The sequence below is a fragment of the Syngnathus acus genome, chromosome 17, assembly GCF_901709675.1.
Source record: "Syngnathus acus chromosome 17, fSynAcu1.2, whole genome shotgun sequence".
NCBI classification, from domain to species: Eukaryota; Metazoa; Chordata; class Actinopteri; order Syngnathiformes; family Syngnathidae; genus Syngnathus; species Syngnathus acus.
Genome location: NC_051102.1, coordinates 8057841 through 8085682, shown reverse-complemented (window position 1 = coordinate 8085682; position 27842 = coordinate 8057841). Strand labels below are relative to the sequence as shown.

Genomic DNA, 27842 nt, shown 5'->3' with positions numbered 1-27842 from the left:
TTTCCGACCGTCTGCGACGTTCTTGAACGCCTCAGGACCCTGGCGCTCGGCTCCTTGTTGCCTAGCAACCACCGCAGAAAGATTGACAGCGCTTTGGTTGATTCAAGTGAAACTTTGGAAAAAAGACAACTTGGCCAACCCGGCGTGGTGCCAAAACCGTATCGCGCACGGGGCCTCTTAGCGTAGGTCAACAATTCACTTAAAAGTAAGTCGATATTCACTTTCACTTTCTGCCATGACAACGACCCCCGCGGAGCTCATTAATTTGTTATTAGCTCAGTTAATTAAGCGTTGAGCGAGATCGGTAAGTGACTTGGCAATATCCGGAGACAGGTGAAGGTATCAATTTATGCTAGCGTTAGCTCCGGCGGGTTTTTGTTTTTGTGGGTGTTCAGTTAACATATTTGTGGGTTTTTTCTCTTTCTAAACTTATTTTGTGTTGTACCTACAAAATGCTGCCTTCACAAGTGGTGACTTTTAGCGAGGCTGTCGGTGCCCGTGACGTTACAGAGTCCCCCAAGTTCCCGCCAAGAAGAGAAAGACCGAATGATGGTTTTAGACAACAGGGTAAGATTTAACTGCACCAGCCATTTTGTAATCATACTGCGCAAAATATGAACCCGTTATGTGATTACATATTTGTTTTATATACAGTGATCCCTCGCTACTTCGTGTTTCGTTTATCGCGGCTTCACTACATCGCGAATTTTACCCCCCAAATTAATAAAACATTTAAAAGTCAAAATAAAACTTCTAAATGAAGGAAACGTGTGTCTAACCTTTAGGACAATGTAGTATTGCTCCAAATGTTCGTTTACATTCCATTAGAAGTCCGTTTTCACGTGTTGGCACGATCGCGAATTAGCATCTTTCTGCTAACTCATTAGCCTGCCCAGTACTTCTTGTTGGTGACCGTACTTCGTGGACAACCACAACTACGATGTGGCCCGAGACGAGTGCAAGTTTGACACCCTTGTTTTACATCTTGAGACGATTTTGTAGTTCCTACATTATCAACAAGTATGTGGAACTTTGTGCAAGTGTTGGCCTTTATTAACATTAACAGCACAGCATGACACAGCCAAGGGAAGCTGCATCACACTGAGAAGTGTTTCTAATATTTTGACCCTCTCTTGTGACTAATTGGTAGTGCTGTAACCAAAGAAACACTTATATATATATATATATATATATATATATTTTTTTTTTAATTTTTTTTTTTTTTTTATTCTGTTACATTTTTTAATTATTGAACACTATTATCATGATGCAGCTGATAGAGCACATAAATATATTATTTCGGTATGAATGGTTAATATTGCGTAGTGTACAATTATATGAAATGTAATTTATCAATTGTTGACAGTTAATGACTAAATAATCAATCTCAAATATATATATTTTTTAGTATTGATTTTGCTTAGTGACTAGAGCTGATGATATTCAAACATATGATTTTGTTACAATTTGCTCACTTTTTTGTATTGTTTGCCTCCAGATGGCGCCCTTTCCCCACCTCGGCTCGGTCTTTAGTTTTCTGCTCTCTCCCTGACACTTTCAAAAACAAAACATGTCAGTCTATACGACCACACTTCCCAAGTGAGAGTACGGAGTCACGCAAGACGTTTCACAGCCAAATAATTTTTTGTAATTACTTTGCAGAGTCAAATTAATCAAATAGAGCAAGTGTTTGTTCCAACTGCATCTGCTGCTTCCTGATGTTCATGCCGCGATGGTTCTACCTCCTCGTATATTTCAAGGGGCTTTGTTTCATTAAATAGTGACAAGTGTTTGTTTGTGATACACAAACGTTCTGGTTCGAAGTCTGATTCCCAGAGCTCAATGTTCTCATGAAGCAGGCCTCTCGACCGTCTCCTCCGGACGACGTTGCTCTTGTGCACTGCTCAACGGTCCCTGCCCAAGTGTCAGCAAAACTGTTCACCACATCCAGGAGCTCCGCAGGATGGTAGACAACTGGTGGCAGCAGCAGGTAGATTCAAACGGTTGTATTTTCAGCTCAATATTGTAAGATGGTTATGTCCTGCAAACAAACAATACAGCGTGAGCATTGTCATCCCCGCAGAAAGAAATCACCACTGATGAAGAAAATAAACGACGTCCTTGGACAGGCCACATACATGATCGAGCGTCTGGAGGCCGGTCGTCAACCGAGGCCCAAAGAGAAAAGAAGAACAAGACGCCTCGAGAAGAAAGTTGAAAATGTTTCTCAGTGGGGGAAAACGGAGCGCTGTTACGTTTTTCATCAAGGTAAATTTATGAGAATAGAGTGGAACAATTACAGTCCAACACCTCCAAAGTAAAACAAACAAACAATAAAAAAGGTCAGCTCAGATTTGAATAATTATAGCACACTTTACGCCCTTAGTTTTTTTGTCTTGGTGAAATTTTCTGTTCTATATTAGTGCCATTACTGATGACAGATTTTAGTATCACACATCCCAGCTATTTTTATACACCACATTCAATGGGACATTTGCAGACCATCACTGGCTACTTGTAAAATCAGAAGTTAGCAATATTCAAAACGATTCACACGTCACCTGCATGTTCTCAAAAATAGAAAGATAAAAGAGTTATAGTAGTTGGTTGTTTAATTTCACACTTGATGGGTGGCCAGTCACTTTGGAGACCTAACTATTTGTATACAACCAATTACAAACTCAGTTTTCCATATCATTCCCCCCCCCCCCCCCCCCCCCTTAAGGAAATTAAAACAACTCAAAGTAAAAAAAAAAAAAAAGTTGCTTTGTTGTGATTGCTTGTTGTTTTTCATATGCGGTGCTCCTTTGGCTTTCACATCCTCCTCTCGACCGTGTTTTTAATTCACTTACCTTCAAAACAATTTGTCACCTCAGAGAAGAGTTAAACCACTTGGAAACGCTTGAGAAAAGCCTCCGCACGGAAATCGTGGATGCTGAGAAGGCGGCCGCACAAGCGGAGGAAACTTGTGCCGCCCTCACCCAGCGTTTGCCTCAAATGTAAACGCTGTAAAGACTTGAACCTTCAAATATCAAAAAGGTACGTCATCACACACAAAAAATTTGCCTTAGATAATATTCCACTGAATTTGGAGGTTAGATAGACCCTCAATTAACATTTTTGGGGGGTTCGCCATGCATCTAGCAAGACGGCGGTGAGGCAAATGTGCGAGGAAAAGAAGCAGATGCTCCAGAAGGTTGCCGCCATTGACGAGCAACGGGAAATAGCTCGCCAGCAAGTGACCCGAATTGCGGCCTAGCACCGTGTCGCTCGGGCAGAGCTGAAGCGGCGGCGGCGGCAGCTCACCTTCACGGAAGAACAGCGGGTCAGGGTCAGTGGAGGCGTTGCCCCGTAACCTGTCGTACATTTCGTGCGGGAGCGTCGAGGGAAATTCGACATTCTCTTGTGGATTCTTTTTTTTCTTCCTTGCAGGGAGAGATGGAAACGCTACAAAATAAGCTGACGGGTCAGGTGTTGGAAGGACTTAAGGTAGTGGCAGAGAGAAAATGTGTCCTTCTGTGCTGGCCTACATTTAAATGCTCATATATTCATTCCATCAGTTTCAGTGTGTTAATATCAACGAGGAGTTGCAACAATACCAAACAAGCTCAAATCTCATCAACCATAAAAATTCAGGCTGAATTTGAGGAGCCGTCCACAGCAACAAAAGCTCTGGAAGAGCTAGTTGAGGTGCTGCATCAAATACATCAACCACAAACTGTCATTGGAATTATTATTCACTGACCCACGTTATTCTTGTGATTATAGAATGTCAAGAAGTTGACGCAAGAAGCAGAACAGATCCAGAGAGAAGGAACTGAAACGTGGCCAACTGACAGCTGCCGAGGTAAAGAAAGATCCATCTCACAATTCCTGGAATGGGCTAATTCTGTAGCATTTGTTGACGCTAATGTGAGTGACAGCTATTCTTTTCGTGCACAGGAGCTCCAGTCTCTGACAATATGACAACATAATTGGCAGGATCGGTGAGCTTACAAAGAAGTGGGAACAATTGAAAGATGCTTCGGATACAATGGAAGACAACGTCGGACGGATAGATGAAGCCGTGGCAACACTTCAGTAAGAAACGATGTAATGACAACTCTGTCGATTGTATAGTTTTCATTCAGGAGCTCACTTAACATTTTATGCTCTGTTTTTTCCTCATCCAGGGCTTCTTTCTTCATGGAGGAATTCAAAAGGGACTCAGCCGCTGTCATCGTGAGCACCTTACGTTCCATAACTGCCTTCAGCGCGGGCAGCGAGAAGAAAGCAAATGCAAAAGAACAAGGTGACGCCATATCAGGCCGACAATTGAGCATGTGACGTACAGGGTCAAAACAAGAAAAAATCCACAAAAACAGCATCCAAAAAAAAACAAAAAACACAGTTTGTTTGTGGATTAGCACATTGCTCGTTACAATGTTTCCCCCTCAGGATGCAGACAAAAGAGCTGCGGGCAATTAAAGCTACAAGCCATGGTCAATCTTGTTTAAGTGCTTTTCCCACAAATGACAACTCACAGTTGTTATAGTCTTTTGTCTGGATGTATTTGATGATGCGTGTCGCAAGGAGATGCCTCGAGCCTCGCGCCGCTTGTTACCTGCGGGCCGACACTGCTTTGGGATAAACATATAATTTGGATTTGGGATTTAAAAGACGCCGGCAATTGCGAGAGGGAGCCCTGTTCATTGTACGGTTTTCATCTGCAGGATTATCAAGCCCCATCCAGAGCCCTCTTTGCTGATGGGGGTTTCACATGGCTTATCTAATGTGAAATCGCCATGTGGTATATAGTTTCATTAAACGGTGATCAAGAATGCATTAGTTCAAAACAAGAAAAGGCAATGGAGCTTAAGCCGGCACGCATCCAAGTGCAGCAACTTTAAGGAAGTTGTTGGTGTGAGACAATTTAAGAATTACAAGTCGCACAGACACAACTCCCATTAGCCAGATAAGAGTTAGCCGAGCAAAGAAAAGGCTTTCGTCTTCGCACTTGACAAAATTTGATGCCACAACAATAGTCCCCGGCAAATACAAAGATGCTCGCAGTAAATTGCTTACTTTAATCACAAAGGCTAAAATAAAGCACGTGCGATAGCTACATTAGCATTTTAGCCTCGAGTCACGTGGAAAGAACCAGCCTTTCCATTTTAAGTTGAATGATTTTCTTCACCATACAGTACACATTGTACATAAAAACGCAAGACACAAAGTTGAACAATTTTACATTCAACTCAAATTTTCTGGAAAACCTATCCGTACAATCACTACAGATGAAATTAGCATAGTAGCTAATGAAGAGCACAATGTCGGGTCTGTGTGCTGTTAAGTTTAGTTGTACAGTATTTAGTTTAATTACACAGTCTTTAACTTCTACTTTATGCTTGCGTGACAGTTAAGAATATGGAAACGTTACTAAAAACATCGCCTGTCGTGCTAGTAAAGTTTTTACGACGCCCCCCTGCCACCTTCTTAATAAGTTAACATGATTTCTTATGGGAAAGGTTTTTATTGTAACAAGCGCAACCTGCGTCACGATCGTGTTCCACTTTGAAAGTTCCACTTCCATTTTTTGCTCACTCCTTAATGCGCATATTTCGGGATTAGCAAAGTAAACAATGCAAAGTGCAGACGCTATCAGTTTCGTATGCGCAACCAAGTGTAATTTGTTCCCTTTTACTTTTCAACAACAGCGTCAGATGGGCTTTGTCAGAGCTGCACGGAGTAATTAAAGGCAAAATCAATGGCAGGCATTTGTCATGTTTACAGGCCCCCTTTCTGCTGGGTTCAACTCATCACTGTTGAGCTGCTTGCTTTTTACTATAGGAGGACACACTCCATTATGTCTTCAGGTAGATTTGAAATATTTAGCGGCAACATGAAACGGGGAGACATGTAGACAGACGCCACACTTGAGAGCTTTCCCGCATTGCTGTTTCTTTTTCCTTAATTAGAAGTACAGTATTACTGTAATGTCAACAAAGCCGGTATGGCAAAAATCTCACGATGTATTTGTATGGTCTACTTGTCTAATGTGCATCACTTATTTGCACACATTTGCATCAGTGCTGCACATTGTGCTGCCTCAGCAATTATTCAACTCGCATCAAGTGAACTCAGCCAGTGTATTTCTTATTTAAATAAAAAAACAACAGTTAATCTTTTTTTTTTTCTGGTGTGCTGCTATTTTCACTTTGGTTTGACATCATTGCTTTACCCCATCGGAAATAATTGAAATCTGACTGTGATAATACTTAAACTTTTATTTGAATCCATCATTATTCTCACTTTGGTTTGACATCATTTCTTTTCCCCATCAGAAATAAGTGTGATAATACTTTAACTTTAATTTGAATTCATCCAGGATGCTCTTCAAGTTGCGCTGAGGGAAAACGAACGGCTGGCCAGCAAGTACGAAGGCCTCCAGAAGCTCCTCGTGGAAGCCAAGCGAGATGTGTTGAGTGACAAAAAAAAGCGGAAATCCTTCTGCTTTTACGCACGGGTATGTTTTCTTTCCACCAGTTTGCCTCTGTTTGTTTCGGGGACACATCACATTAGTAGGTGGCGTGTTGAATCTTGATAGTTTGTGACACTATTTAACCCAAATGGAAATGCACTTGACAGCTTGAATGTCAGGAAGAGGATGTGCTCTCTCCTTTGCAATGAGCAAATGCATATTATTGGTTCCAAAAAACTGACTAATACCTTTACTTGAGCAATTCCTCATCTAACTGCATGAATGTTATCAAGTGCAAAATGCATGCAAAAATGAAATCCTGTGGACAGGATTTGCCACGCTCATGATCAAAGCCTGATTTCCTTTTACTCCGGCTTCAGCCCTTCGCCGTTTTTGTTTGTCTCGACGTGACACTCTTACAACACAAGCCTCTTTGCTGTATTCCTAAATTTAGTTTTTATTTATAACCAGCTTACGTCAACATAAAGATTCAGACCCATCCTGTTGAAACGAATATACTTGCATACTGTTTCCTCTTTGGGCTATTTTATTAACATTATAAGAACACACTGCACTTTGCGGTCACTTTTAATTGATTTGCTCTTGACTTGAGGCACTTTGTTGTCTAACAGCCTTTACCCGTCATTGGGATCAGAAAATCGGCGCCACATTAATCTGTTTGCTATTCAGCAGGAGGATGCAGTGAAAATAAAACAACATCCCAACAACACTGAGCGCCGTCAAGGTGAACCGCTGTAAATGAAGCATCACGCTGTCACAATACAACAAATTAACATCGGACCAACACCGACAAGTAACCAAGAAGGCTCGACAAGATGATGTGCACATCCAAATGGAAAGATGTTATTTGTGTTTTGCAGGGCTAGAAAAAGAAACCTGCTGTAAACTGTGAAAAGTCAATCAGTAATTGACGCCCACCCAGAACGGTTTGTAATGGCTTATTGTCACCACAGGATAGCAGCAAATCTTTTTATTTTTTTTTATTTTTTATCAGACAAAACAAGAATTTGGCATCACAGTCAAGAGGTCACTCAACCCACTTACAACTCTATGGCGAAAAAAAGTTCAATGAGAATTTCAGAAGCTTACTCCATTTCACCAACTTTAATATTGAATCCAAAAGTGAATTTTCACTATATTGTCATTCTTCAACGAGGCCCGGCAGTTATAAGCTTTGTCGAAAGAGTAAAGGTGGCGAGGTTGCCATGTCATCAATCACAATGGAAAAAACTCTTTTTGCGTGAAAACTGCGTTCAAATAATAAAGCCAGAAGCGTGCCTTTCCGAGAGGCTCGGAATAATTTCTGCCTTCGCCGGGAGGTGGGTGTGTGTGTGTGGGGGGGGGTTCATGGCGCCGCATGTACATGTAAAATATGTCTTGAGGGGATTGGTATAAAGTTAAACTGGGTGAAGTAGAAATATTTTACTCATCAGCTTTGCAGTCACAGAGTTTGCCTCAGCTAGAACAAAACTGCTGAAGCATTTAGAGAAAATTAACCCCCCATCCTGGCAGCCAGATGTGACTGGATTCTGATGAGTGCACACGAGTGGGCAGAGAAACCAAGAGACTGTGAAATTCCTGTCAGGCCCGTGTACTGCAGAATGGGCTATTGACTGCTTTCTCTATTCCCCTCCATCATTCTTCTTGAACACTGCCATTAATTTCCTCTCCCTGCCTTACCAATTCCTTTTCTCTGCCTTCTCTCCCCCTAGCTCTCTTTGTTGCAGAAGAGGATGCACAAAGCTTTGGTGAAATACTTCAGACGACGCAGGCTCGGCGGCGAGGCTCAACTGGACCGCTGCCAGGCTCTTTGTCGGGAAGCCGACCAGAAAATAAAAACAGCCCAGGTACGCTATTTGCGTGGATAATGTATGCAAGTAAAGTGCACAAGTGGCACCATCCACTGCAAAGTGATTCAACTTTGAGCCCAGACAAGGTTTTTCCACTGGATCATATCCTCCAGAACCGTTCAGTACATAGTAGCTTTGTTAAATTTCACTGACTGGCGCTTCCTAAATAGAAAAAAATTCTTCACCACGTAACCTGAAGATGAAACTTTTGTTTTCATCAGAGAAATGATATACAAAAATCTTAATTCATCTACCACAAATGTATTATTTAGTTCAGTGGGGGCCGATAAGACCGTATTTATTGTTAATCTTTTTTATTCTTTTTACTGCATCTGTGCTGCTATATCCAAATTCTTCAGAACGCTTGCCTTGCGTCATTGCACTCTGTCCATTCGGTTCTCAGACTAGCGCCCGATGGGATAGACGATGCATCGGCAAGAGTGCCTATGCTAGTGACCTCGTGTGTCGGACATTAGCTGACAAAATGGGATTTTTTTGGGGCGTTGAACAACCCTTCGTCTCTCATGCGGACCAGCGGCCACAGATTCCGCAAGGTTGAGACGTAAGGATCCTCAATTAGGAGTAATCAGCGTCTCATCTGCGCCGTGATGTGAGCTGAGGTCACAGCGGACGGAGGGACAGTGATGAATCATTTTGTCCGGCGTTACAGCAGAGCCAGGTAGAGTAAAAAAAAAAAAAAACGCTTTTACCTGAACCTGATTTAATTGCTACGCTGTCCTTGGTATTCATCAAACATAAGCTGATGCGTCGGATATTTGCTGACACAATGATTTGATTAGCGTTTTTTTTCAGGGGACTACCTAGTGAAAATACTATCAAGTGGTTTCCCACACACACACACACACACTCCTCAGACTGCTGACATGCTTTTTGATGGGTCCAGCTCGGACATTACAGAGGGTAGCCATGTCTCATTGGCCGAGCCTCTCAATGCAAACACACACACAAGTACACGCGCACACTCCCCACCCCCGGCACATCACGCAGCTCGAGGCGGGGTGGGGAGGAGCTATCAGCGGGCTGCAGAGTGTGAAGGACAAAAGAGCCGGTGTATTCAAGCGCACCGCACCGTCACCCGTCACAGCTCAGCGCAGGGCCCATCAGAGCAGGCAGCACTCACTTTAGCTCCTTGTGTGAAGTGGCCAAGCCTTCCCCCAAAAAAAAAAGGAGGCAAAAATTGAAAGACTGTCAGAATATTAAGAATTAGACTGAGATGCTAATAGCTTTTAATTGAGCGCGACATGAATGAGTCATTTGCCAGTTTGTAAGTTAACAAATCGATAGAGGTAATCGCTGTTAGAGCCAGACCCAATCCTCTTACGGATTCATCATGTCCACTTGACCCCGCCGGAAGGTCAGGCTACGGCGAGCGCCGTTGCGGTTTTTGCTGGAAAGCGCCTCGGAGGGAAGGATGCCGGCAAACCTCAGGGACTGGGGATGTGCTGCCGGTGGTTGTGAGGAGTGAAGTGGGAGGGGGCGGGGGGGTGCAGCGGGCTGTCAGCCTGCTACATTGCAGCCGGAACTGGCAGTTCAGCTTTGTGTTGCTTGGGCTTTACACCAGGGATGGCGTAATTGACAATGGCTAAGAGTGGAGAGCAGCGCGCTGCCTCGTTGAATGGCCGGTAATGATTGGAGCAGACGCCCACCGGCCCGGTCCCTGGGGACAGTAATCCAAGATCCTGTTTCTGATATAATTGTTAGTCAGAGAATTTCCGCATGGCTGCGCCGGCTCACATTCCCAAGCCGGTTGACAGTGCCAGGCAGTTTAATAGAAAAACTGCATGCTGAGAACAGAAGAGCTGAGCACTGAACCCGCACTTGGTTGACCAAGAGTCTCTTGTTTAAGAAAGAAGTGAGCTGTGACTTTCTTCCAAAATGGACTCTCGTTCATTTTCATGATTGCTTTTGTATATTTGTGTATATTGTGCGCGCTGTCACAGGAAATTGAACTCTGCTGTTCCAAGCGTCCACCTCCACTAGCGACTTGACCAAACAATTCCAGGCTGGACAAGTCGATGTCTTCAGCTCGGGACATTCACCTGTACCAGACAACTTACTCACACGCTTCACTATCCGACACTCGCCCCCTCCCCTTTCACTCGCTGCAGATCCATAACAATGAAACAGGTGACTTTCATGCTGCTGTCAGGACTGATCTAATTTTAGCTGGGTGAATGATTGCAATTGGCTTTGCCTCATCAGATAATTAATCTATGTCACCATTAATTGGAAAAGAGAATAATTACAGGCCGTGTTGACAGAAATTCTACGCTTCTCCAGATTCCGAGATCTAATTACAACTAGTGATAGCCGGTGACCTTAACTAGCACTTAGCGCACCTTGACCACCACGTGAGGATGCGCGCATGTGCGATCCACAAATTGCGTTCGGGCTCTCCGTCACTCGGAGAGCTGTCTCCCTCAATCACTTTTCAATATTCAATCTTAATTTTGTGGAAGTTTAGCATTTTCAATGAGCTGGAGATGAATGATTAATGAATAAATTTGAATGCTTCATTTTGTCCACGGATCATTAGTTAAGTCCTTTGTGGGAAGGACCTGAGAAAGGAGTGAAAATTATGGAGACACTCGCCCCGAGCAATCCAGGGGTAAATAGTGTGCACAAAAAAAGATGTTGCTTCCTTCCGCACTATGGGAAGAAAATATAAAAGCCCGGGGAAACATTTCAAATTTAAATATTAACTGATTGCGTTCAAGAATCAATATTTTTTTTTTCTCACCGGCATCATGCAGATGGTGCATGCTCCATTTTAAAAGTTCCTGAATAAATAACACGTACCAAAACGCAATCCGACCCATTAAATATTTACATCCATCAAAATAGGAATGATAAATAATGAAAATGATTCATGAATACAAATTCTTTGTGATATTTGTTGAAAATGTGCTGCCAATGCACGTGGCTCCCATTGTGTCTGTCTGCGGCAGCCTAATAGAGATACCGTTGTTGATTTTGTGCTGCGGATGTGGTCGTGCACGCACAACCGTTCTGCTCGTGGCAACAGAAGAGGGCAGTGTGGACACAACAACCTCACGCCCATCCACAGAGCTGTCCAGTAGCTTAAGACATTTCAAGATAAAAAAAAAAAGAAATTGTCGCCCCAAAATGTACGCTAACGTGTCCAGCATAGAATCCCCTAACAGTGACCTCCAAAACTCAAAATATCAGCTATCACCGAGCAAAAAGGGATTTTTACCACAATTTCTTAAATAGTGAGATTCATTATTTTAGTCTACGTTATATCCTATCGAAATGCCGTTCTAAATTTACATATCTCATCCCATCTGGCAAAAAAAGCATCAGTAGACAATTCCCTTGATAAGCCCATCGGAACTTTATTGCTAACCAAAACCGCAGCACCTACCCAGAAACTGAGATATGTCACTAAGCGACACTTTGCGGATGAGAAATGAAGGACAGTGTCGATATTTGACACTGTTGTCACTGACTGACTGCACTTTATTTTGGCGACAGAGACTCCCCACACTTTGCTTTTAGCCACACGTACTTAGATATGAAATTGTAACGAGAGTATTATTCAAACACACAACTGTTAGTGGTTCTTGGCCTCAACATGTGTTTCCATTCTTTGTGCCTCTCCTGAATGATTTGAACTTACAACTGTCCGTCACACACACCAAAACGCCGCAAAAACAGCGTTTTGGACACTCGGGAGATGTCCGACTGTATTTGCGCTTTGTTGTGACAAGGAGGCCCAAGTCTCACCGCGTATTCTGTGATATATCAAAGTATTTCTTTTTCTGGGTTTCTATAGTGGCATCCCTTCTGCAAATCTGATTTACAGGCAGCATTTCAGCGTGGCGCCACCATGCAGACGACGGGCCCGTCTCGCGCCGATCCACCCCAGCGATCGCTTTTAGTCATCAGCGACGAGCCATGTGAATCGGAGCGTGGCTCTCCGGCTAACGAAAACTCTCTGCTTTGAGGTCTTTTTGAAAACAGGGAAATGGAGGTGTCCTCTCTGACCAGGCCGCCTTTTGTTCCCGAGCTAGAGAGCACAGTTGAGCCACCGAGGCGACGGAGAACTGGGAAAGAATGTGAGTGGAGAAGAGATGTGCCACTGTGTCTGAAATATCAATGAGGGAGAAGTTTTAGGGGGCACACAATTGATTTTGTGTGGCAGATTTTGTTGAGTTTGGTAGGATGTGTACAAAAAGAATTCTTTTTTTATCCCACTGAAGAAAGTTTGCAAAATTTGAATTTGCAGATTAGCACAAAAATGTCGTACTGTCCATTATAATCATCGCATAAACAAAACTAATTTGATAATATAGCCATTGCAATTCTGTGTTTAGCCAAGTAAAAAAAGATCTGTCAATGCTTTAAAGTTACGGATTCTCTCAAGTGATTCTTTAAACGTGCAGAAAAACATGCCAAACTAATTCTTGGCGATAACAATACGTGTTCCTTCTGCTTTCACACTCGTCTGATTTTCCCAGATATTTCTCTTAGCGGCATAATAATTTGTGAAAGTCTCTGACATTTGTGGCTAGCTAGCATGGTAATAAATCCGTGGCTCGGAACATTTCTTAGTTAATTAGAGTCAATCAATCCAAACTTTGCTCACTTACCGGTGTGAAACCGGAGCATAATGAGCAGAAATCAGCATGGTGATTGGAAAACACAAATTACAGCTGTTAAAGAGAAACTCATCCACTTTTCTTGCCGTCGACGCCAGTGCCTGCTGTGAGGTTTTAAAATTAGCATGGCATTCCTTTAATGGATGCTGGGGGAATGTGCTCCCCTATAATTAAAAAACCTGTAATACACTCGTCGGCCGAAATAGGAGTGGCGGCAGGGGACGTCTTGGTCCCTTTGCGCACGACAACAAAAAAATAGTTGACTATAAATACCATACCATATTTTGAATCCCTTATGCGGTGCTCAAAATATTACAAGCCACTCTCTCCGTGATGCAATGTAATAATAAACACATAGTTAAAGGAATACCTCCCTGACAGGCCTTGTATTCGATTGTGTGAGTATCTAATGAAGTGTCCAGCCAGTGTGTATATGCACTTAACTCCATATATTAGACGTAATGTTGATGTGCTCCACATAATCATGTGATGAAATAGCGTGAGGTGGTCCGCTCTTGTGCTTATGGCGAGCTGATGTCACGTGACCTTCCGTGACTCGAATTCAAGGCTTAATTTGTACGTCAGGAGGAAAAAAGTGGAAAACGTACGTGGTGCCCAGAAACAGAAAACTTGCCATTGTGTTAATTATTGTCAGCGAATCCAAGGAGTGAAGATAATGCAGGATGCACTGGGTTGGTTCCCATTTGTTTCACTTGTCAGTGGACTGAATAATTGCGAAAGCTGACCATGTTAGACGCCGACTTTTCCAAAAGATAGGACTCGAAAAGTTGCCGCACAAATGTATGAAATGAAAAGCTGTGGAATAATTTGCTGGTTTCAACCTTGCCAAAGGAATCTACTGAAGTGAACACTGTGTTTATCGCCGAATATTATTGCAAATAATGTTTATGTGTTTTGCTTAAATCCATCCATTTTCTTTTGTTCAAACATGGAGTTACTCTGCCCTGTTGCTAACCAAAACAGCAACACTGTTGCTCTTTTAACCGTTTCGAGTGTGGAGCTTTACCATGTCCCCTTCGTAATATTAAAAGATGATTTTGAGTCATGGCACCAGTCCACCAAAAGACTCCCTAAGAATCAAACGTTCAATTGTGACGTAATCGCCGATGGTGATTGGTTCCGTTGGCTGTCTATCTTGTAAATGGATTAACGGACTGTCTTGATTGTGGGCCAGTCTCTCGGGTTAAGATGTAGGAAAATAAAAATGAAATAGCACCGCATTGAAATTCAGAAGGCCAGTTCAGCCCGTGATATAAACTCATTTCTTTAGTTCCATGAAAGGGACCAATTATTAGAAACGTCTGTGAGTAGGATGCTTGAAAACTTTCAATGAGAAGGACTAATACAATGGTGCTCATCTTGCAGTCCTCCCAAGGAAGAACTATCAGTCCTGCTACAACAGCTCCAGCGTCCCCAGGTGACCGCGCCACTGAGCCCGTGCTCGCTCCGTCGCACCCCACTCCACGCCTGCTGCCACCCTGAAGGTAGATGCATCACGCTGGGGGACTGTGCAGCACAAGCAGCACCCCCTCCTCTTATACTTCCACCTTAAAGCACCCCCCAACCCACATCCTCATATTGTCCGGACTTTTCAGTTGAACCACACAAATTAGTTTTGTTTTTTCCCCATTTAAGAACCAAACATACATGTGCTTGCACATTGGGGTGGATGGTGGGGGGGTCACACCGCCTGTTTCTCCCGGCTGCCTGCTGACTCCCTGAGGCGTGTCTGCGGCGGCTCCGCCATGTGTGGGGGTTAGAGAACAGCAGGGCTCCCCGAATGGCACATATACGTTGCTAGTCCTGTCTGGTTTATCTTATTGGCCCCTCTAGGATGGTTTAGGTTGAGTCATCCCTAACCGGAAAAAAAAAACGCAAGCACGCACTTAATTGTTGCTGCAATAAATACTCATATAAGTTTGTTAATCAGCTCTCTTCCATGGCCCAAATTGAACACAAGAAGTTACAACCTCCGACTCCTTCACTTTCTCCTCGTTTGTCCAATTCATGGAGAAGTCCGAAGAGTTTTTGTCAAGCAGCTGCTGCCCATTCAGAAACTCCTGATCCTCTAAAATACTCTTCCGTGACCTCGACTAGCCCCATCTGTGCTAACATGTACGATATAATTTTCGATCCGATAGTGTGACAAATGAACACTCTCTGCTGGGGGGGAACAAAAGTGCTGACCTCTCATTTAAATGCAACAGCCAAAATATCAAGCTCGGTTTTACTTGTGATTTCTTTAAATTGTGACTTTGCTTATACTTAAAAAAAATTACATTTGGATTAGAAATCTGCCGTTCAAATGTCTTTAAAGTGCCACACTGTTATTCAATTGATTTGAACCGGCTAATAAATAATAATAATAGTATTTCATTTTAATTAAGGTAGATTGAGGTCATTTGCATGACTACATTAGTAGATATTTCGCTTGCTTTCTTCATATATTATGATTACATTATCTAAGTGACAGCTTTTATTTCTTTTTTTAATTTTGAGCATCGTTTCTACTACCTTGGCTGCAAGCTAAATATTACAATTTCCAGATCTTGTTAAATGAAAACCTCTAGCAGAACTCTTGCCACAGTTTTTGTTTTGGATCACATGTAATCGTGCTAGCGTACTTAACAATGTAATTGACTCACGTTACGCATATGAATTCATAGACTGCAATCCCATACCACAGATAGTTAACAAAAAAAAAAATATATATATTTTTTTTTTTTTACAAACAAGATGATATCGCCCTCTCCATGATATTAATATGATATGTTCTGTGATCTGTAAACAGCTGGTTATCTTGCTTTTCCACGATAAGAGAAAGTGCTGAGGATTTACGCCGGCTGAGCACATTTGGGCTGAATCTTTCACACGTCACAAATTGCAGATGGGAAGCGGTGATCTTGAACAGCCGATCACATTTGCGTGACCATCTGACACCTTCCATTTAGGAAAATAATACTTTCTGTCTTAGCATAACCCCCCCCGCCCCCCACACACATTTTCGTTCTGCGGAAGCTAGCAAACGGAATTATGGATGAAAGACTTTGCTCGTCACAACTTCGGAATTTGCCTTTTTTTTCTTTCAGCGCATTGACGGGAGCAAACGTCGACCTTCTATGTTGATGGAACAAAACATGCAGAGTAGAAATCGGCTCTTCCTATCCAATGCACTTGTTTATTGTAGCTATTAAAAGCTAAAATATCTATCCGTGACATTTCTACTGGGTTTCTGGAAGAAGCATCATGGAGGTGGACCTGATCTGATCTGTGTAATATGACACCTAAATATGAGTCGGGTTAACTGGCACAGAGAGTTGTAAATCACTGTAGTGTGATTCTTTGTCTCAACGGGTTTAATTAGTCTTGAAATTCTTCTCTTATCTGATGACCCCCCCCTTTTCCTCCCTCCTATTCCCTCCTCCTCCTCCTCCCTTTACCAGCATCACCACCACCACCTCCTCCTCTTCCTGCTGCACATTGCAACCATAAACGCCCGGCAATCTGAAGACCAGCGGCCTCGGGAGACCGAGCCGCTACAAAGAGCTGAAAGAGTTTGGAAATGGTCATTTTATTGTGTTGGAATGGCTCGCTGGAGACTCGGGTAATTTAGTGCTAACTGAGCGCTTGTAAAGATAACAGTATGTGACTCCCAAGTGCAACACGGCCAACTACTGTAGCGCTGCCGCGCGTCCTCGCAACTACGTCTTAAACTGTAGTAAACACCAACTAGGCATGTTTCAAATGACATTTTCACTCTAGGTTTTTTTTTTTTTTAATGTCACTCAAACGTCGGTTGAAAAACACGCTAGTTAGCGCATGTCCATAGCACGATGTTCTGTTTCATCGTACGTGAACATTCATCCTGATCTGTCATTCCATATAACTTTTGAGGGATCTGTCACCGCCGCTCCCATGGGAGTCCCACATGGAAGTTTTTTTTTGCTTTAATTGAGCTCTTTATTTAATTGACAGTTCATTATGTCCTAATAAGTCATTCTCGACCATTTTTTTTTTTAATAGCGTCATTAACCATCCGTTGCCGTAACGTCGACAAACTTCAAGTCGGTCACAGTTTTGAGGGGATAATTCCAATGAGTTCTGGAATAATTGCTAACCTACCCAGGCTCTTATGTGAATATTGTTTTTTCTTGTAATAGATTCATATTGTTATATCGGAGCCTGGTTTTGGTGTTGCTTGAGGTTTTTCCAACCAATTCCATTTTGATATGAATCAGGGTTGCTACTACTCAGAGGTTGAAAAGTGAGATGGTGGACCAGTTGACCACTGTGAGACGGACCCCAAGACATGCATGGTCGAGGCACCAGGAATGGACTGTGGCTCGGTGGACTCAGGTTCGAATCCACTTTGTTGGTATTACTTCTAAGACTTTAGTGAACATTGGCTGTGTCGTTTCAGAGTCCAGATTTGATTAGATTGGCGAGGGCCCAATTCGACCCAATCGGATTTACAATTCAATCTCTGATTCATTTTTCGATTCAGTTGATGATTATAGGCAGTATCCATCTCCGATCGTGTGTCCAAGTCTGTATTTAAAAGTAGCGCGAATGAAAGTACAGTAGGACCTACATCTGTTGTCGCTTTTACGATCCTGCCCTTGCGTGCATAAAAACAGAGGGGCATTATGAACATAGAGTGGACATGGAATTTATGATGCGTATGCACAAGTTGTCTGGAGCACCTTGCTTTTTGAAGGACTAGCTGCAGGGTGGGGGGGAAGATGAGGGGTTATTTTGCCGATGGAGATTAAGGCAGGGGCTTTTTGTCATTTGTGCGAGACAAGCCATTCATCCATCCAGTTCACAGCCAAAAAAAGGCTGGTCCCAGAAATTAGCAGTTTCAGCTCAGCAGCAAAGTCGCCGGGCTGTGAAGGCAGAGAGAAATTGACTAATTAGCAATGCGCACTAAAACTTGACGGTTTCTCTCCATAACAGCGAGGGGTGGAAAAAAAAAAAAAAAAAGCGAGAGACTCGCCTTTTTCTCCCCCCTTTTCCCCTCTTTTCTTTCTTCCATAGATGTTTGAAATCGCAGTCATTTACGCTCGACAGTTTTTACAATAGCCTTGAGCCATAATTTTGCGAGTCTCTCCAGCATCCATACCCCTGCATGGTCTCTCTCCACCGGCCATGCACGACCGTTTCTCTCCCCAACCGTGGATTTCCTATTACTCTCGTTACGACTCACTGAGCCCCAGGCCCAAGGATAATGATGTGTTGTTTCTTGGTAGCATAATTTGTCACACGTATATTTCTTCTTCTTCTTCTCCTCTAGCAGAAAGCACGGCTCCCTTCTCACACACTCGCACACTTCTGGTTAATTCCGAGGAAACAAATGATCAACAAATAACGCCATATTGGGACTTTTTGGGGCTTGGACTCGCTTTTCTTTCAGAAAAGAAGAACAAAAGAAGAGACTTTTGAGTGAGCTTTCGGAGGACCCCCCCCCGCCGAAGATTACTTTCTTTCTTTTTTTTTCCTGAGTGTGTGCGTGGTGAGTGTGTGTCAGGTAAGTTGTGGCTGCTCTCATTTAGTTGTCACAGGCGCGCGTAAGTTTACGCACGCAGAAACGGCGTTTTGTTACGGCGCGGACGCAAACAAAAGACGCGCACATCGCGGTGGAACTTTTAGACGTTTTCTTGTTCTGGTGGACGAAAAGATGGAGTGTTTTTTGGTTAGAAATGCGCGCGTCGTGCGGCGTCTTGGTTGCGGGGGAGCACGGCTGTAGGAGGGCAGGACGAGAGGACGGACATCCATGCTGCGTAGGATCTCGCCGCTGCGTATCCGCCGTACGGAGCCTCGTCGCGGGATAAAGCTCCGCAGCATCTCGGTCGTTCTTTTGGGTCTCCCGTGCGGTTGCGCCTCCAGCCTGCGTAGTGTTCTTGTTGCACGATGGGAAGTAAACATTTTTTTGGTTTTGTTTTTTTGCTGCGTGAACAAGAAGTTGAAGACTTATCCACGTGGGATGTAAATTTTCCGACGTCCTGGATCAGTAACTTATGTTTTTCCCTCTCTTTGCTAGACTGAGCCTACATGCGTTGTGCTGCTTTGAGGTAAATGGCTTGCATGGTTTATGTGTTGCCCAGGTGGCGTCCACAATCAGGAAGCCATGTCCAGATCGGGTGACAGAACGTCCACCTTTGACCCGGCGCACAGTGACACGCTGCTGCACGGGCTCAACCTGCTTTGGAGGAAGCAGCTCTTCTGTGATGTGACTCTCACCGCCCAAGGGCAGCACTTCCACTGCCACAAAGCGGTGCTGGCGTCCTGCTCCCAGTATTTCAGGTCGCTCTTCTCCTCCCACAATGCCATCAGAAACAACGAGGGCGGCAAGGGGGACCAGGGCAGCAGCGGCACCCCGTCGTCCTCGCCCGACGACAAGCTGGTGACCCCCGGTGCCCGGCCCATCAATAACCTGGTCCTGCAGGGTTGCTCCTCTGTTGGACTGAGACTCGTGCTGGAGTACCTGTACACAGCCAACGTCACTCTTTCCCTGGACACGGTGGAAGAGGTGCTGTCGGTCAGCAAGATACTCAACATCCCCCAGATCACCAAGCTCAGCGTGCAGTTTCTCAACGACCAGATCTCGGTGCAGAACTACAAGCAGATCTGCAAGATAGCCGCCCTCCACGGACTGGATGAGACCAAGAAGCTGGCCAACAAGTACCTGGTGGAGGACGTGCTGCTGCTTAACTTCGAGGAGATGTGCGCCATGCTGGACGCTCTGCCGCCGCCGGTGGAGTCGGAGCTGGCGCTCTTCCAGATGTCGGTGCTGTGGCTGGAGCACGACCGAGAGACCCGCATGCACTACGCGCCGGACCTCATGAAGAGGCTGCGCTTCGCTCTCATCCCGGCCCCGGAGCTGGTGGAGAGGGTGCAGTCGGTGGACTTCATGAGGAATGACCCCGTGTGCCAGAAGCTGCTGCTGGACGCCATGAACTACCACCTGATGCCCTTTCGGCAGCACTGCAAGCAGACCACAGCCAGCAGGTAAGATGACCACTTTGGTCGTCTAAATATCAACCAAGTTGTGGTCAGACCGGCTGTCGTTGGTTGACTATTTACCATGTTAGCTTATGTTATGGCATCAAGGGCCAATTCAGTTTTTATAGTCATCCAAAGGACATATTTGAAATATTTGATATATTCTGAGCATGTTCTGAGCATGTCGTGCAATATACGGTTGTTTTTAAAGACACGTGGCGGACCGGAATGTATCCACTCAGGGTCACATATGGCCCACGAGCCACATGTTACCCACCACTGTGTTGTCGTGAAGCTTACCTGATTTTTTTAATCAGGGATCAGATAGGATGCTGCACACCCAAAAGAGGGTATATGTTTGATTCATTGCCAAAAAATACATTTCACTGAGAATATATGTCGTTATTTTTTGTTCAAACATTGATTGTTGCAATCTTGTGAGGAGCTGGAAATATATTCACTGGCAGTGATGTACTAATCATCAGCATAAGCATTCTACTCTTTTACACGTTTTGGGAGCAGAAATCTGCATAACATATCTATTTCCACACGTGGACCTAAATGACCACGGAATCGGAAATTGTCATAATTAGTTTCACGTGCCACTGTGTCTCTCCTCTCAATTAATCACCATTATCTATGTCCAGGGGCTCATTTGCATACGAATAACCCCTAAAACACATTCCAAGTGGGCCAGTAGCACGAGAGATGCTAGTGATGTAGCCATGCATAAAAATAAGGACAATATGAAAAAAGGAAATCAGGTGTGTGTGTAGTATAAATGACTGCAGATTGTGACTAATTGCCAGATTTGCGTTGGAGCCCATTAGGAGCCAGACAATTCTCTTCAATGTAAACCCGCCGGGTTATACATCACACGCAAACTCTCACAAAACGGCCGCTCCACGTCACATGAATCATGATGGCCAATGAGATGGAGACATTGTATAGGCAGTGGTTCAATTGCCTTTTCGCCTCCGGCACGGCACCCTGCAGGACCGTCCTCGCTTCACAGCTAATTAGAAGGATACATTTCCAGAGTGTAATAACCAGTCATTCCATAACACGGCCCTTTTGGTTAATTGTAATAAATGTTTTCTGTGGTAGCAATGCCTTTTTAAAAAAAAAAAAAAAAAGATATTTACTCCACGTGCTTGCTGTTGTCATTACAGAATCCGTTCCAATAAGAGACTGCTGTTACTGGTGGGTGGTTTGCCCCCTGGACCCGATCGCCTCCCCAGCAATTTGGTCCAGTACTATGACGATGAAAAAAAAACATGGAAGATCCTCACAAGTGAGTTTAAGGCAAAAGATTTTATTTGAGGTTTTTTTTTCTTTTCTACAGCTTTCTCCTGTTGGAGGATTTTTACGGTCGTTCCTTTGGATGACTTTAACGCGGGTTAATTTGAGTGAAGGAGTTCCCTAAATCCTTCAGGTAATAATATATCACTATCACTTTTTAATATAAGTTTCTAATCAGAGCGTGACTTCACGCCACTGCGGAGCGTCACGCCTGGTTCGCCTTGTTTTTGCTGAAATATGCTGCCGAGATGCATGATGAGATTCTCTTGAATCTAATGATCTGCAGTGGCAGAGATTGAACGCGGGCTTTGAGTGATATCTTTGCCGAATGGCTTTCAAATTCATCCTGATTACTCGCTAGCGCTGATCAATAGTGGCTGAATTGCTCTAATTATTTACCCAAACACAGTTTAAAGAGTAGTCTATGGCCTTCGTTTTCTAAGTCGGAAAAAAAAAAAAAAAAGAATGCTTAGGGCGCAGGTCTCTAACCGTTTTTTTGTTTTTAATACAATCTGTAAAACGGTAAGACTATCTTGAAATAGTTTGTTTTTATAGCAACTTCTTTAGCCTAGACTTGAAATAGTCCAAATGGATTTCTGTCGATCGTGCGATCCTGATCGTGTCTCGAAACAAACGAGTTGAAAACGAGCGCATTATGTTCTGCAACCAGCAGAGGCGCTGTTGATCTCGTTTGCTGTCCAAAGAAGTCGATTTGCATTGCAACTCCTCCAAGTCGTATTATTCTGTTCAATAAGAGGCTGAACAATATTTTTTTAATTTACAGAACTTGTTTGTATTTCCAGCGTCAATGATGTTACAAGAGCTTGTATTTCATGAGTCGAAATTGAGCCACTTTGCCTCCCTCTCTACCATCCTCGACCTTTTCCAGACTCACCCCTCCCTCCATTTGCTCTCATAATGCAAAGGTCAAACCTCAGATAATAGGAATATTTTTCGATTTGCTCCTATTGAGCTTTTATTTGTTATTGCTCATTTCTCAGTGTTAGTATTTTTTATGGGCCCTATTGGAAGATTTACACCACTTTTTTATTTTTTTATTTCATGGTTATCACATGACTGTTTTTTTTTTTTCCTTTGGGTCACATTTGTCCATATTCATCAGTATGCACTCAACATGCACAACTTAGTCTATACTGTCCTTTGCTCATTACCCTCAACCCTCATGGGTCCAAGCGGCAACTAGCAAAAAAGGTCAGTGGGGATTTCCATCAGTCACAACTAAAAAAAGTTAACACTCAAATGGTCCGTGGCCTCGCGGAAGGACAAAACTGCACAATCATCCCCTGAACACATCAGCGAGCCTCTGATGTGGCCCACGCACACAATGGATGTGAAAGCCAGGGAGATTATTAACATTCAATCATAACTTTCCAATGAGGCGAAACCTGAGAGGGACAGCCTTTGATTAAGACATTCATCAAGATAATTTGGGAAGATTCTTGATTCTCTTCCCTCTTGTTGTGTGTCACTCGCCGTTGATCCCAGTGTGAAGCTTGCCATCTAGCGTACCGACGGGAGCGTGAACAAAGGGCCGTAATCACATAGTTTGCATCATTAAAGATAAAAGGCACTCCACCCTAGTGCGGGAATGGTGTTTGGGGGGGGAAGAAAAAAAGACAAAAGAGACAGAGCTGGTGCATTAGCTGTGGAGTCAGTCAAGTGTGGCCTGCCTCCATGCAGAGGTTTCTGACTCCCTCTAGTGAGCCCCTGAGCTCAGTGTAGACGGCAGCCACGCACGGAGCGGACCCTGCAGGAGGATCTCAAAGCGAGAAGCTAGATTAACTTCATCCACTTTCATTTTACAATAAGGTCCAACACGAGGGAGAGCTAAAAGCCAATGGCATGTTTTATGCTTTCCACCATCTCAGGTATGACGCCGCCTCGCCTGCCACTTATCACGCCGCCCGCTTGCGTCCGAGGCACCTGTAGAGGGAGGGCAAATGTCCCGTTTCCTCTCACTGTACTCCCCGCAGAGCCTCTCTTGCCCCGCCCCCTTTCCACGGCTACAAGATGATTCCAAGTCACTCGACGTCAAATAAAAAGCCGCCCATGCGCGGCCTACATACTGCTGACTGAACGATGATGTAAATAGCATGTAAGGCAGTCGTATGGCACTTGTCTTTGAGCTGCACCCGAGGCAGGCAACCTAATCCCCGAGATAAAGCCGTGTTTAGCGTACACGTCGCTTTCTCCCGCCTCGTCGGCGCACGTCAGGCAGGGCCGAGCGAGTGAGATTGTAGCGAGAGGGCCAATTGGAAAGCAATGAGATTCAAGGCTGTCTAATTCTGCGGCAACTGTGATCCATCAGGCGCCGGGGAGGCGGCGGTGGAAATGACTGATGGAGACAGACAGGTGGGCCTTAACATTCCACTGATTTGTGCTCCGCCGGAGACCCCCCCCCCCCCCGCCCGGCCGCCACCTCGCCCGAGATTTATTGAGTGAACACGATCATGTTCATTACGACTGTCACCCAAGACCATTTCTCCACATCTCAATGGGGGTCACTGCAACAAAAGAAGATGGAGGGGAGGGGAGCTCAAAAGCAGGTGAACCCCATCAGAAGTGATTTTTTTTTTTTTTTTAAACGAGGATAGTCAGCAAGTCCTCTTGCTACTTTGTCTGGAAAGATTTTGGAGTGTGAGGTCAGGGAAGAAAACATTTGAGCGCCACTGCCACCTACTGTGATGGATGTGCAATTACACTCCATTTAAAAAAAGGCTTTAATGTGGGGTCACCCGTAACGTTGATTCTCTTGTGTGTCGCACAGTCATGCCTTACAACAGTGCCCATCACTGCGTTGTGGAGGTGGAGAACTTCTTGCTGCTGCTCGGCGGAGAGGACCAGTGGAACCCCAACGGTAACGACAATACCGCATTCGGGAATCGAGATCATCCTGTCGAGAAGACTGATTATAAACAATTTCTCCATTTCTGTAGGAAAACACAGCACCAATTTTGTAAGTCGCTATGATCCCAGATTCAACAGTTGGATCCAACTCCCTCCTATGCAGGAGAGGTGAGGACACTTTAAGGGACTACGGATCAACTCAAACTATCTCACGGGCGCCGCTTCCTCCACAGGAGAGCCAGCTTCTTCGCCTGCCGCCTGGACAAGCACCTGTACGTGATCGGCGGCCGCAACGAGACGGGCTACCTCTCCAGCGTGGAGTCGTACAACCTGGACACCAACGAGTGGAATTACGTGTCGTCTCTGCCGCAGCCTCTGGCCGCCCACGCCGGCGCCGTGCACAACGGCAAGATCTACATATCAGGTCGGGGGGATGTGAAATGAAATGTATCCCGTCAAAGTATTTGGCGCCCTGCTCTTTTGTAATGTCCGGTCGTTTTTTTGTTTTTTTTGTTTCCAGGCGGGGTCCACAACGGCGAGTACGTGTCGTGGCTGTACTGCTACGACCCGCTCATGGACGTGTGGGCTCGCAAACAGGACATGAACACCAAGCGCGCCATTCACACGCTGGCCGGAATGAACGATCGCCTCTACGCCATCGGGGGGAACCACTTGAAAGGTAAGCGCCGGGCCGTGTCGGCAAACAATCAAGAGATTGATTGTTTTCTGTTTCCTTTCTTTCTCTTTACTTTAGCAATGTTGTTGTTTTGCATGGTGTGAAAACATTGTGACTCACTTCTTTGTTTTGCCTCAATCTGTTTGCCTTTCATTTTCTCGTCCTTTCTGTAGCGGCTTCTTTTCAGCGTTGTTTTTCTTCAGCCATTATTTCTCGACATGTTGGGATAAGAACGCTGGGTTTAAAGGGAGCAGCTACAACTGGCGGTGAATCAAATTGGCTGTGTTCACTCCCACAACAGCGCAGATGAACTTTTTTGTAACACTCCCCTCATATGTCAAAAGTCTTAATCAATCCAACTGAGACTCAAAGCAAGATCCATAACTGACACCAGAATGTGAACCAGGTCAGATCTTCAAGCACTTTCCATTCAGGGGTTTTTTTTTTTTCCATCTCCACGTCAAAGCAAGAACATTATTGATTTTGTAGGCTATCCAACACCAGATATGTGAAGCGGGTCAGATCAGTGCCCAGGACCCTTTTTGCAATACTCTGCCAGGTGCCGTTTTCCACACACATACACACACACACACACCTGCCAGGGATGATTTTTTCTCCATCAAAACAAGATTTTGAAGCGATCAAAATATTTCCCAGGAAAGCGAGACCCTTATTAATTTGGAACCAACTCGAGAAATGTGAGGGGAAAATGCCAAGTGTAATTTTCCACTCGCCCGTTTCAATTCGGACTGCATCTTACCGATTTTATTGTCTTTTGTAATTAGATTCACTCCAAGCTATCTTTATAATTTAGTTATTTCTCTGTCCCCACTCACAGGTTTCTCTCATTTAGACGTCATGTTAGTGGAGTGCTACGACCCCAAAGCCGACCAGTGGAATATTCTGCAGACGCCCATCCTGGAGGGACGCAGTGGGCCGGGCTGCACTGTCCTGGATGATAGCATCTTCCTCGTGGGTGGCTACAGCTGGAGCATGGTACGCTAAACATCACATATTGTAATTGTTCTTTAGGAGTAATTATCTCACCTTTTTTTGGAAGCAGGTTCCTAGTTTTGAAATCTCTACATGGGTCATCGATTCCACTTTTTTTTTCCCCCCTATGAAATTGTCTTTATTAAAATTAAGACTCGGACTCTTTTTCTCCTCTCTCGCCTCTAGGGGGCGTATAAGTCTTCAACCATCTGCTACAGCCCAGAGAAGGCCACATGGACAGAGTTGGAAGGCGAGGTGGCAGAACCTTTGGCGGGCCCGGCCTGTTCCACCGTCATCTTGCCCGCGTGCCTCCCCTTCAATAAATGACAACTAATCCAGCCCAGGGGCGGCGGCAACCGGAGTGATGACTGGTGGGAGGATCGCCCGTAAGCAGGCAGCCGTTTTAACACCGACCTCTCCCTCCTGCTCAGTCGCGTGGGGGTGTATAAATTATTTTTTTACAAGTTTGCCCGGAGCACTTAGGTTATTCCCCCTTTGAAGGTGTAAAGAGAGGGAAGGAAAGTCATCTATTTAAACCGCTCACGTTCATACAGTATGAGCTTTGATTTATTGACACCGTCACTGGCTGTTTTCTTCTATCCTATAGCACGCATTAGCTCAGTGCTAGCCAATGCTAGCTCTCGGGTCCGTCGTATATCTTGTACGCGTCAATCTGAACAGAAGCAGAGAGCGTGTAGGTCCTTCACGCTGGATGTTGGAGCTCAACCAGGACTGGGTGAGTTACATTTTCATGTATAAATAGTGGTCATGGCTCACTCTGTTGACACTTGGTCACTGCTACTTTTTTTTTTTTTTTCCCTCACATGTCTACATCTAAAGTGGGATCCTTTTACTTTTCAAATTGCACTGTAAAAAACATGATGACTTTTTAAATGCGCAGCCCAAGTTGACTGAATTCCAAAACGGTTTGGAAGATTTTCTTACCTATTGGTCGATCTCAATTGTGACGCGCTAATTAGTGATCAGAACGACGTATTGATGGTACAATCAAATTGTAATTGCTCGCCAATGTACTGCAAGCATGTGTGGGTCAATAGAGTGGCGACTGAAAATAAACATGCCACCAACTGGACTTTTCCGGCATACTACAATCTTCCATGTGTGATTGTGAAGAAGTATTTGGGCCACACTGAAAAGAAAAAAAAAAAGTCCACTGGCCCTAATACGCCTTCATATATGAGCATTGGGCAGCCTTCGATGCACTAATAGTGAGCCCTTGAGTTCACTGTAATGTATGTAAATGATTTATTGTGCTGTGTTCAACTAAGGAAAAAAACAAAAAAACACTTTCAGTACAAATTAGTCCAGTCTTGTCTATGTTGCTGAGTTAAAACAAAAAAAGAAAGAAAAGTCAACTCTCAATGTTGAATCCTGTAAAGGTTTATTGACTTCCTTCTTGTACATAATCGCTTGCCGCAGTGAAACATTTTTGGATTTATTCTCAAATCCTGTTTATGTCCTTTGCATTTTAGACTATGGAAATAAACTGACTCTTGATGACTAAACTCTCCATCTATCCGTTTTCTATGGCGCTGCTCGTAATTTGGGGTGCGGGTGGACCGTAGACTATCCCACCTGACTTTGGGTGAGAAGCCGAGGACATCTCGGACTGGTCGCCAGCCAATCACGAGCCACATCTTGATAATATCCTGCCATATTCTAATTTAATGACACGCACTTCGTGTTGTGGGCGGAGCTAGGACACGCCTCTGTGTGCTGATTGGTTGATGTGTTTGCACCTCTGTTGACGTCATTATGTCAGGAATTTTTTAATCAGTGTGTCAAGACAGAAGGCCTCGGTCCCAATGCTCAACGCCTCTTCATCTGCTCTGGGAATTGATGCGGTGAACACAGGTGAGCGTTTAATTAACACTGTGGTCATTTATAGCACTTTTTTTTTTTTCTTAGTCACAGGATGTGAGCTTCTCGCTTCCCTTGTGGTCAAGATGTGACAATAACTAAATGCGCTGACTCTGATGCCAGCG

General features: G+C 44.3%; 1 protein-coding gene across 5 annotated transcripts; it reads left to right on the top strand.

Moving 5' to 3' along the window:
* Positions 1 to 78: 78 nt before the first annotated feature.
* On the top strand, positions 79 to 27362 carry klhl14 (kelch-like family member 14). Of its 5 annotated transcripts, XM_037276675.1 has the most exons (22): positions 79 to 205; positions 1857 to 1990; positions 2084 to 2268; positions 2877 to 3039; positions 3145 to 3331; positions 3433 to 3489; positions 3561 to 3690; positions 3769 to 3847; positions 3943 to 4080; positions 4173 to 4291; positions 6368 to 6505; positions 8194 to 8328; positions 12179 to 12431; positions 14361 to 14479; positions 19100 to 20003; positions 21170 to 21291; positions 24088 to 24177; positions 24257 to 24335; positions 24401 to 24591; positions 24688 to 24846; positions 25682 to 25839; positions 26023 to 27362. In XM_037276675.1, exons 15-22 carry the CDS (start codon positions 19123 to 19125, stop codon positions 26161 to 26163), a joined length of 1821 nt encoding a protein of 606 aa, XP_037132570.1. In that variant the 5' UTR covers positions 79 to 205; positions 1857 to 1990; positions 2084 to 2268; positions 2877 to 3039; positions 3145 to 3331; positions 3433 to 3489; positions 3561 to 3690; positions 3769 to 3847; positions 3943 to 4080; positions 4173 to 4291; positions 6368 to 6505; positions 8194 to 8328; positions 12179 to 12431; positions 14361 to 14479; positions 19100 to 19122; the 3' UTR covers positions 26164 to 27362. The 5 variants fall into 5 exon arrangements, with proteins under 5 accessions (XP_037132570.1, XP_037132571.1, XP_037132569.1 ...); XM_037276676.1 differs by lacking the exons at positions 79 to 205; positions 1857 to 1990; positions 2084 to 2268; ... (7 more) ...; positions 6368 to 6505; positions 8194 to 8328 and having other exon boundaries at positions 9847 to 12431; XM_037276674.1 differs by lacking the exons at positions 79 to 205; positions 1857 to 1990; positions 2084 to 2268; ... (9 more) ...; positions 12179 to 12431; positions 14361 to 14479 and adding an exon at positions 17108 to 17351 and having other exon boundaries at positions 25697 to 25839.
* Positions 27363 to 27842: the final 480 nt, after the last annotated feature.